The sequence below is a fragment of the Vespa crabro genome, chromosome 1 (assembly GCF_910589235.1).
Source record: "Vespa crabro chromosome 1, iyVesCrab1.2, whole genome shotgun sequence".
Taxonomy (NCBI): domain Eukaryota; kingdom Metazoa; phylum Arthropoda; class Insecta; order Hymenoptera; family Vespidae; genus Vespa; species Vespa crabro.
Window position 1 is genome coordinate 8,662,214 of NC_060955.1, and position 10,293 is coordinate 8,672,506.

Consider the following 10,293-nt stretch of genomic DNA (forward strand, 5'->3'; position numbering starts at 1 on the left):
TATATCTTTTTACTCATATTACCTTTTATTATTCGTATTTTGAATTTTATTTTATATTAAGAACTATACAATTTCTGAATTCTGTGATTGGTTAACATTGATCGCTGAATACGAACTAACTTTAAGGTTATTCTCAATTATTCTACCGAAAGAAAATGATTGTTGCCCGATTTAACAATCTATGATCTTTATGGTTTATGGTAGAAAAGAGAAACAGTTTCCATATGATAGCTTGACAGCTGCTTGGAAAGGAATTTATATATATTTTATTATTTATTTTGTTCAATTTATAATATGTGGTGAGTTTGTAAATAAGATTTGCAGTAATAAAATGTGTGAAAAAATATTGTTTTATTAGTATTATATATAACTTGTGCAAAATAATAATTAAAAACATTGTAAAATATTTTCTTATATGTAACTTAATATTATTTGGATTAAGAGATATGAAATATAATTTAATATTAAATTTAACATATTTTATGTAATTAGTATATCTAAATAATATTTGTTTGCAGATATTTATTATTCAATTGATCAATTTACAAGGCCATACTTTTTGATGAATACATAATCAAAAAGAAGAAAATGTTTTCTGCCTTTAAAAGATTAGCTGGAAAGTCTGATGGAGTTAGTAATGCATCAGCTAGACCAGCACATCAATCTATGCCAACAACTTTACAAAGAAAATTTGCTAAAGGAGTACAATATAATAGTAAAATTATAAATTTATTTTTTTTCTAAATTATTATCGTTTGAAATAACAATATATCTGTTGTTTTTAGTGAAGATCATCATAAAAGGAGATAGAAATGTAGGAAAGACATGTTTATTTCATAGACTTCAAGGTCAAAAATTTGTTGAAGAATATATACCCACTGAAGAAATACAAGTGGCTAGTATTCAGTGGAATTATAAAGCTACAGATGATATAGTAAAAGTTGAAGTGTGGGATGTTGTGGATCGTGGAAGACGAAGAAGAAAATTGGAAGGTTTAAAAATGGATAATTCTACTACTGAAAGCATTATTGAAGAGCCTGCTTTAGATGCAGAATTCCTTGATGTTTATAAAGGGACCAATGGTGTTATTATTATGATGGATATAACCAAAACTTGGACATTTGATTATGTTCAACGTGAACTTCCAAAAATTCCTAGCCATATACCTGTTATAGTTTTAGGCAATCATTGTGATATGTCTCATCATAGAACAGTTACAATAGATCATATAACATATTTTATTGATTCATTGCACAGACCATCTGCACAAGTAAATAATTTATTTTTACACATTTTGATAGTATATATTTATTAACATTAAATGGTAAATTAATATTTGATTTTTTATTCTTTTGTAGATAAGATATGCAGAATCATCCATGAGAAATGGTTTTGGATTAAAACTTTTGCACAAGTTTTTTAATCTTCCTTTTCTTCAATTACAAAGAGAAACTTTATTAAAACAGCTTGAAACTAATGAAGAAGAAACTCATTTGACGGTACAAGAACTTGATCTTTTCCAAGATAGTGATGACGCAGATTATAATAAATTTTTAGACAATCTTGTGAACAGAAGAAGAGCTCTCGCTGATTCAGTGTCTGCTAGTATTCTAGTGCCCAATGTTACTTCCTCTCTGACTAGTCATCGTGTCACACCTTCCAATGGTATTATAACTTCGAATACTGAAGTACGGCGGTCAGTATCAATGCCTGGCCCAATTGGTGGTGGGATTCCTATACCTGTAAAAAATGTAGAAATAAAATCGCCACCAAAAAAGGAAAATTTAGTAAATAATACTTCAGAGAGTTCTATTGTATCAATGAAAAATACACAATCCATATCAAGTTTACCTAATGCACAAAATATTTCTAAACTAGACACTTCTAAAGTAAATGAATCTGCACATGATAATTTAGAATGGAAAGATTGTACAGGAAAATCACAATCTTTAATGTCTAAAATCTTTGGAAATAAAAAAGAAAGTGAAACGGAGAGGCTGTCTAACATTAACACTCTTAATTTGAATAAGCCATTAACCAGTGTTGAAGACTTTGTACCAGATGATGGACCTTTAGACAGATCTTTTTTAGAAGATAATAATCAGACGTCTCTTCAAAAAATACAGCAGGAAGAATTAGATTCAGAAAGGTAAATATTTTCTTCTATTATATACAGTATGATCATAAATGCATGTCATCATGCATTACTCTTCACATGGTAAATTTTCACAATAATATTAGTAAAAAGTCATAAATAATATATCCTATACATCTTAGTTTTTGAGTTATGGATGATTAAAGAAAATATTTAAATAAGAAAATATTTAATAAGTGCCTGCCTCATACTTCAATACACTATTGCACGCCGTAGCATTGAGATCGGCACTCGTTTGAAAATAACAAGTATTCTTCGATAGTCTTCTTCAAAATACAAAGTATTCTTCAATAGTTTTAAATCAATTTGGTATCCTTTCTTGTAGATTGTGCACACTATTAATTTGCATTGAATACACAATAGTTTTTAAATGGGCTTAAATATAAAAGTTTAATAAGTTAAGATCAGAAAATCGTAGATTCACGTCGTTCTATCAATTGATTTACGTGTTGTTTAAAAATATTCGCACTGTACGAACGAAATAAGGCGGAGGACCATTGTGCATAAACCACGAGTTTAACCTAATATTCAGGAGTATATCATGCAATAATTCCTGAAATTCATTTCATAAAAAGTTAAAATCTCATTTACTCGAAACGAAAGACTGTCCTAAAAGACTGTCCACAACAATTTTTTGCAGATCACGCATTAGTGGGCACTTCAAACATTTTCAGTAATCATCCGCTACTCGAAAACTAAAGTATATAAGTGTGTATGTAATGTTTTTTATTTATATTGATGTGTAGATTTGCCTTTTAAAGTATTAACATACATGTATGAGTCACTTTGTATATACATAGTGAATTTATTCAATTCAAATGTCTAAGTATCTCCATAAACAACATTTTCGAAAAGAAAGTTTAAACCGAAAGTTATTTGCTTTTGGATGAATATAATAGCATTATTTATTTTTGATTCGATAAACATTTTATTATTTCAAGATAAACTTTATTTTTTCTATAAATTTTGTAATCTTATATACAAAAAAAAAAAAAAAACTTTTGTCTTAAATATTTTTTTATCCAGGCTCTATTTTTACATTGTTTAGACAAAAAACCTAGGACAGATAGAAATATAGAACATTTTTTTCTAGAAAAATATTATTCTAATAAGTATTCAATATGATTTAACATTGAATACTTATTAGATAGCCCTCATTTTCGATATACTTCTCAATATGCTTAATAAAAGATTGATTAATACATAATAGAATATCTTTGTCAATACTTCTATAGCATTTCTGATCTGTTCTTTCATATCGTCTGTTGTAGTTGGTATGTCTTTTCTTTAAGTTAATTCTATAAAAAAGTATTTAGAATATATATTTAAACATCGCAATTGTGCAATCCAATCTACTATAGTACTATATCTTATCTAGAAACTATTGTAATTCCAATCTAGTATTACTGTTACAATAAACAAATTATGCGTTGAACAACTATCATGCTGATAACATATCATGCATGATACATATTGACAGTAATTTTTTATTAAGCAGATTGGATATTTATCAGAATATTTTTCTAAAAAAGAATGCTTGTTCTATATTTCTACCTACCATAATTTTTTTTTCTAATTAATGTTAAATGTTCTAGAAAGTAAAGGCTAGATAAAAAATATTTCAGATAAAAGTTGTTTGTTTTATTACATAAAATAACACACCATTACAAAAATTATAGGTTTCCATTCAAGAAAAAAAAAATTTATCTTAAAGTAATTTTAAAAACATCTCCTGAATTAGAAATAAGTAGTGCTGTTATATTTGTCCTCCAAAACCAAACAACTCTTATTTGGAACTTTCTTTTTAGAAATACGTTGTTTTCGAAATATTGTTTAAATTTAAAAAATTCACCCTGTATATTCATTTATCTTAATATGTACATTTATTATTTTTTTATATTTTCAATAGTGATGTAGAAACTGCAAATCCTTTGGTGGCAGAATATGAAGATGATTTATCATCGGCTGACGAAGTGGCATCTCCTATACAACCAAAATTAGCAGAAAATCCATTAAATAAGCAAAAACTGAAACGGGAATCAATATTAAATAATACAGAACTGAATTCTGAAACACAAAGACAAATTAATAAACGTGATTCTATCTCATCCATAGAACAAGAAATTCACATTTCAAATAACATTAAAATTAATGAACAGCCTGATGTATATCCTGATGCATTTGATAGTTGGTTGCAATGTGATTCTAAATGGCGACAAAGTCCAGAAGGTGGTGAAGATGTAATTTGTAATAGTACAAGGAGAGATAAATTGGAATTAAGTGATAAAAGTTTAGATGTTAGTGTTACAAGTTCTAATGTTCATTTAGAATTACTTGACAATATTAGCATGCAACATATAAGTTCTAATGGTAGTAGTCCTATAATGAAAGAAAAGAAGAAACATAAGGAAAAGGTAAATTATTATAGAAGTTATTTGGCTTTTATAATTTAATTAATATATCTTTATTATTTATATTATAGGTAGATGAAAAAGAGAAAAGAAGGAAAAAGAAATCTAAAGATAAGGAAAGAGATAAAGAGAAGATAGATAAAAGTGAAAAAAAGAAAAAGCGTTCTCTTCATAGATCAAGAGATGAAAATAGACGACGTGATGAATTGGAAGAATTTTTAAATGGTCCCCCAATGAGAATTGGAGTTGATATTGCTTATGAAGCGATATAGTATTAATAATAAATAAATAAATAAATATATATATATATATATATATATATTTTTTTTTTTTTTCTTTGTATCTATAATAATCTATCATGTTTTTATGCATGAATACACATCAATTTGATGTAAAATACGGTACATCAATTAGCAAGAAAGGCAGTCTTTAAAAATCAATAAATTTTAAAATAATAATTAAATTTATGTAAATTGTATTAAAAAACATATAAAAAATCACTGTTAAGATTGTAAATAGTACAGATTCAGTCATTAATAACTAATTACTATTAAAGTTCAAGATTAATTCATACAAAAAATTTTTTTTGTACTTTTCTTTTTAATAATTGAATTTTAATACATTAAGATAAATATTAAATAAGTAAATGTAATAAATTGATTATATGTTAATATTATATTCCTTTATCGAGCAAAAGTGTTAAGATTATCTTATTAACTTATATTTTAAATTGTTATTATTTAGTACTTTTTATATTAAATAATTTTTATAATTGTCATTCAATTAATATTGTGAATATAAAAGTATCTGTGATTTTTGCGTGGCAAAATTATCTGTTTTATTTGTGAGTTTGAAATATACAATAAAATATTTTACTATTTGACAATAAATTTATTGCTGTACGATTTTACTTTACTTACTTTTAAATATAAGTAAAATATTTTACTATTTGACAATAAATTTATTGCTGTACGATTTTACTTATATTTATACATGATGAAACGTATATGTATATCTATACTTATAAAAACAAAGTAATTCTGCATGTTATGACTTCTTATATTAATAAATGTAACATAATTTAAAGATAAATGAATCTATATAATTCAAGCATTACATATGTGTATATATATATTTCCTATCTTATATTTTAGATATATCTTTTCATTTGTAATAAAACAGGTATCGTTTTTTATACAAATCAGTTTGATCTGAAGTCTGAACTTTCTTAGGTAATGTAAAAAGATTGTTAACCCTGTGTCTCTGCTGTTACCAGTTGATACTTGAATAGCATGACGAGTCATGGAGGCACTTGTGTTCCGTGCTTGTTAAAAGAACATTTTCGCAATTTACGATTGAATTGTGTATAAAAAACAGTAAAATAAATTTGTAAAGATGTCTCTTTGCTTTCGTACTATTTCAAATAAATTTACATCGTTTGTAAATACGAGAAAACAAGTAACGAAAATCGACCGTCAATTGCCAAAGAACGTGAAATCGTCTTCATTTTTGGATGAGGTATGTCAATTTATAATAAAACAATTATGTGTTTCTCATTCTTAGTAATGCAATTACATTTTAAAAATACTTAACCAGATTATGATATGTTTAACTTGCATTAAGAATATGTAATAACAATAAAAATAAATGCCGACTTTTTATAACCTTACAAAACTTATATAACTAACATGAATATAATCAACATTAACGTGTTATTGCTAGTATAACAATTTCTTTGAAAGATTTTATTTCTCTATATTAAAGTATGAAAGAATAATATTTTAATTTAGATAATTATTCACAATTATATACATAAAGTGATAATAGATTTGGTTGTCGCTGTAATATAAATAATATTATGAATTGTAGTTTTTAGGACTACAGACTTCAGTGGATATAAAAACAAACTTAACAGATAGGAATTTAGACGTTTTCACAGATGTCTATTCGTTCCATCAGAATCTGCTACCCATTTTAGTTAAATCTCATCAGGAATGGGAAAAAGCATTGGTCAGGAGTTATATAAAAAATGAAAATGGGATTTTGCGTATAGAACAGAGTTTGATGGATTACAGCAGGTTCTCAAGTACAGAACCAATGTTAATCAATCTGTTATTATATGACATTACCACAGATTGTAAAGGAACGAAAGATAAATCTCTAATAAGAGCTACATCTTATATCGCAAATAATGATATTGACATTTTCATAAATAATAATAGATTTTTCTCTAATAAACAAATATTTGGTGCTATTGTGGATAATAATTTGGAGCAAAGTACTATTTTACTCACAAATGGTGAAAACATTAAAGCAAAAGAAGCTAGTAATAAACAAGCAATTAAAGGCAATGAGGGTAGACCATCGAAAGAACAATTAGAATATATATTCACTTGTCTCAGCAATGATGTATGTTTGTACTATCTATTAAAATTTTTTAGAACTATTTAACAACTGCTGAACCAAATTATAAATAAGTACTTATATTTTCAGTTACCAAAATTTTTTATTAAATCATTGGATTATACTATATATTCGACAGATATAATATTTATTAATAATATTAAGGGACTGACAACAAAGTAAGTATATTATGCATGTAAAATTTTTGTATTTTTAAGTTATGTAAGATTAAAATTTTTAGGGGTATGTTTAATTACGTCAAACAAATAGCTTTGGTAAAAACAATTGGCCATTTAAAATTTGCATATATAAAATTAAATGTATTAAAGATTACTATTGATCCGGAAGATGATACAATAAAAGTACGTTGGCGAATAAGTGGTATTACAGGGCTAAAAGCACTTTTTACATTATGGAGATTTAAATTGTGGAAAATGAAGGAAGCTCTAAATGATGCAGAAGTGTATGTATATGTTAATGATACTTAATTTACAGAAATATTAATTTACAGAAATTAAAGAGAATATTTGAATAACTTATTGTAATTTATAGATGGTATGATGGATTTTCTACATATTATGTGGATGTTAATGGCAAAGTATATAAGCATGTAATTGACAAGTTGATGCCTGATCAAAATCAACTTTTTGAGAAAGGAAAACCAGAAGTTGCTACAAAACTTGCATTGTTCATAGGGGTTCAGGATTTGTGAATACTAAATAGCAATGAATTTATTTCAAAATTAAAACATATTATGCTTAATGTAAAATGAAGAGGAAACCAAAAGATCACATAAGTAGCGAAATAAACACGATTTATGTACATTAACACAATCTTATCAACATTTGTTGATATTCCAATTTTCCATAGCACATCCTTGAAATGATGAAATAGATTACATGGATTTTAAAATCTTGTGTAATTCTATATGTGTAAACACGTTTTAATTTAAAAAAATTGTATAATCAATTCAATGCCTGTAAATCAATATATATACTTTTATTTACGATAAGTTATTATTTACAATGAATTTATTAGATAAAAGCATAAATGAAATCTTGCAATACTATTTAAATTTTTAGATGTTCATTTATAAAAAACTAAAATTTATGTACATACAATTTATGTAATAAATTGAAGTACAAATTAATTTGCAATAGATATTGTGACAAATATAATATATTATTATAGTATTTAATATTACTTATTTTGCACATCATGGTGTACATGATTTACAGTAGCGATTGCCAATGTGTGTTTCGTAGAACGTCCACCAACTAATTTAGGTGTTTCGAATGACAGTTTGGTGATCGAATTATAGGAACGGCCAACTTTCATATTATTCATGTTAGATTGTTATAGAGAGTTTCGCGATCTTTCGAAAATTTTTTGAGAGTCCTACGACCAAAAGGTTTGAAAACCCCTGATCTACAGATTTTTCCACATATTATATATTTTTTGCTAAAATGCATGAGTAAAATTAAAGATACTATTATTTATATCTTTTATAATTTCTTTGATAATGAGTAGATAAGTGTTTGTTTTAACACATACATGGGCACGAAAATAAGAATAGGTAACAAAATGGTATTTATTAATTGTAATAATTAAATCTGATTTTTATTAAAATTCCAAATATGTAGTGATATAAATACATTTCCTCATAGTTTGTCATTTAATAGCAGTATATAATATGATATAACATATTCCTTTTTATATTTACAAGATTGTGAGTGTAATCTATAATATAATGTATGAACTTTTCAGTTACATACAAGACCTGTAAACAAAAACAATTCTTTTTACAAAAAAATATACATTGATAAATTACCATAATTAGTTAAATGGTTTTACCTAAATAATCATCCATTAATGTTCCAATAGCAAACTAGAACAAAACAAACTTTTATCAATGATTATTATACTAAGCATTTTTATTATTAATAATAAAATTTTAATTGAATACTAACAATACCAGTAGCGTCTACTCTTGTTCCAACTATTTTTAACCTTATTTCATCATCGGCTTGAATTATCACATCCTGAAAAATATTAACATACCTTTATATACTTATAGGGTTTCACAAAAAGATTTTAAATACAATTTTTTAACATTCTTATTATAGTTACAATATCATATTAATTAAGGCAAATAAGTCCTTTTAGGTTATTTTATAATTATATTAATATTTTATAAATTAGATAAAATATTAATTTAAAATAAAACATTAAAATTAAAAAATTTAGATAATAAGCAACATGGAATTACCTCTTCTTTTGATTTATAACAAGGTGGATTAACATTGGGACAAAATTGCATTTCTTCTGGAATAGACTGAAATAAAATTTTATAAATTCATGAAATAAAATGCTTATTAATGATGATATAATACATGGCTTTTGATACTTACGTGATGAGATATGAAACAAGATAATGGTCCTATTTCTGCGAACATCCCAACCTGCAAAATTTAATGTAATTTATCATTAATTATTATTAATCTATGCAAAATTAACTTTTATATAACTGTAAATATTTTAATTTTTACCTTGTTTACTTGTGTTACAATCGCATCCAAAACTTCACCTTTAAATGGTCTAAAGACAATCGCTTTATATTTAACAGGATAAACAACAAAACCTTGCCCTGGTTGAATTATACCAGCACCGATATTATCTATTGTTGTTACTGCTATAACAAAGCCATACCTAAAAAATCATTTAGTAAATATCTGTTACATCAAATCAAAAGATTTAATCTTACTTTCCAGTACAGGTTCCTTCTACTTCTGTGTAAAGTTTCTGTTTTACTGTATCAAGAAGTTGAGGTCCAAAATATCTCGGATGTAATAAGATTTCATGCTCCAACGATATCTACATTAATTCATAAACGTACAAAAAAAATAATTCCAATAGATGTAGAGAAAAATTTAATATTACAGAGTTATAAAACAATAATTTTTTTTACTTACGTGATAGAACATTTTCTTTATATTTGAAGTAAACTGTACTATATATTTTTGCAAAATTTATGTATATGCATTCAAACATTTATTTGAAATACAATGTGAAATAAAAGAGGGAATAAAATACTATTACCCATTTTATTTTTACGAACGTCTATACGCGTTCTTTAAATATATTATTAACTGAATATTTGGCAACACTGGATGCTTCTCTTATACATCATGAAATAATTAACTGTAGACAAAACTATTAACATTTTTGGATGTTTTCAGTTTATTGTCTCTATCATAATTAAACTAGAAAAAATTGCCCTTTACAAAATATCATTTAACACTTTTTAAATAAAAATATTATCTA

The 10,293-nt window shown here is 25.5% G+C and overlaps 3 protein-coding genes across 5 annotated transcripts; 2 read left to right on the forward strand and 1 right to left on the reverse strand.

Moving 5' to 3' along the window:
- The first annotated feature begins 202 nt into the window (after nt 1-202).
- LOC124427694 (rab-like protein 6) lies at nt 203-5,456 on the forward strand. Of its 2 annotated transcripts, XM_046970937.1 has the most exons (6): nt 203-299; nt 519-715; nt 786-1,270; nt 1,359-2,149; nt 4,065-4,569; nt 4,638-5,456. In XM_046970937.1, the coding sequence occupies exons 2-6, from the start codon at nt 589-591 to the stop codon at nt 4,836-4,838; spliced, it is 2,109 nt and encodes a 702-aa protein (XP_046826893.1). In that variant the 5' UTR covers nt 203-299; nt 519-588; the 3' UTR covers nt 4,839-5,456. The 2 variants fall into 2 exon arrangements, with proteins under 2 accessions (XP_046826893.1, XP_046826901.1); XM_046970945.1 differs by lacking the exon at nt 203-299 and having other exon boundaries at nt 570-702.
- Nucleotides 5,457-5,821: 365 nt separating this feature from the next.
- On the forward strand, nt 5,822-7,797 carry LOC124431644. Its single transcript, XM_046979782.1, has 5 exons — nt 5,822-6,084; nt 6,436-6,975; nt 7,060-7,148; nt 7,211-7,432; nt 7,522-7,797. The coding sequence occupies exons 1-5, from the start codon at nt 5,962-5,964 to the stop codon at nt 7,679-7,681; spliced, it is 1,134 nt and encodes a 377-aa protein (XP_046835738.1). The 5' UTR covers nt 5,822-5,961; the 3' UTR covers nt 7,682-7,797.
- A 762-nt stretch (nt 7,798-8,559) lies between these two features.
- LOC124431650 (DNA-directed RNA polymerase II subunit RPB7) lies at nt 8,560-10,274 on the reverse strand. Of its 2 annotated transcripts, none has more exons than XM_046979801.1 (8): nt 9,942-10,274; nt 9,734-9,843; nt 9,519-9,678; nt 9,381-9,431; nt 9,239-9,304; nt 8,940-9,011; nt 8,824-8,872; nt 8,560-8,749 (listed from the first exon to the last, which is right to left on the reverse strand). In XM_046979801.1, exons 1-7 carry the CDS (start codon nt 9,951-9,953, stop codon nt 8,858-8,860), a joined length of 486 nt encoding a protein of 161 aa, XP_046835757.1. In that variant the 5' UTR covers nt 9,954-10,274; the 3' UTR covers nt 8,560-8,749; nt 8,824-8,857. The 2 variants fall into 2 exon arrangements, with proteins under 2 accessions (XP_046835757.1, XP_046835746.1); XM_046979790.1 differs by having other exon boundaries at nt 8,824-8,857; nt 9,942-10,263.
- Nucleotides 10,275-10,293: the final 19 nt, after the last annotated feature.

Bases quoted from the DNA above. Each gene is read 5' to 3' on its own strand.
- LOC124427694 (XM_046970937.1), top strand. From the start codon at position 589: ATGTTTTCTGCCTTTAAAAGATTAGCTGGAAAGTCTGATGGAGTTAGT. The intron at 1,271-1,358 runs GTAAATAATTTA...ATTCTTTTGTAG, and splicing joins TGCACAGACCATCTGCACAA to ATAAGATATGCAGAATCATC. The intron at 2,150-4,064 runs GTAAATATTTTC...TATTTTCAATAG, and splicing joins GAAGAATTAGATTCAGAAAG to TGATGTAGAAACTGCAAATC.
- LOC124431644 (XM_046979782.1), top strand. From the start codon at position 5,962: ATGTCTCTTTGCTTTCGTACTATTTCAAATAAATTTACATCGTTTGTA. The intron at 6,085-6,435 runs GTATGTCAATTT...TATGAATTGTAG, and splicing joins CGTCTTCATTTTTGGATGAG to TTTTTAGGACTACAGACTTC. The intron at 6,976-7,059 runs GTATGTTTGTAC...TTATATTTTCAG, and splicing joins TCACTTGTCTCAGCAATGAT to TTACCAAAATTTTTTATTAA.
- LOC124431650 (XM_046979790.1), bottom strand. The intron at 9,679-9,733 runs GTAAGATTAAAT...ATGATTTTTTAG, and splicing joins GAAGGAACCTGTACTGGAAA to GTATGGCTTTGTTATAGCAG. The intron at 9,305-9,380 runs GTAAGTATCAAA...ATTTTATTTCAG, and splicing joins CTTGTTTCATATCTCATCAC to TCTATTCCAGAAGAAATGCA.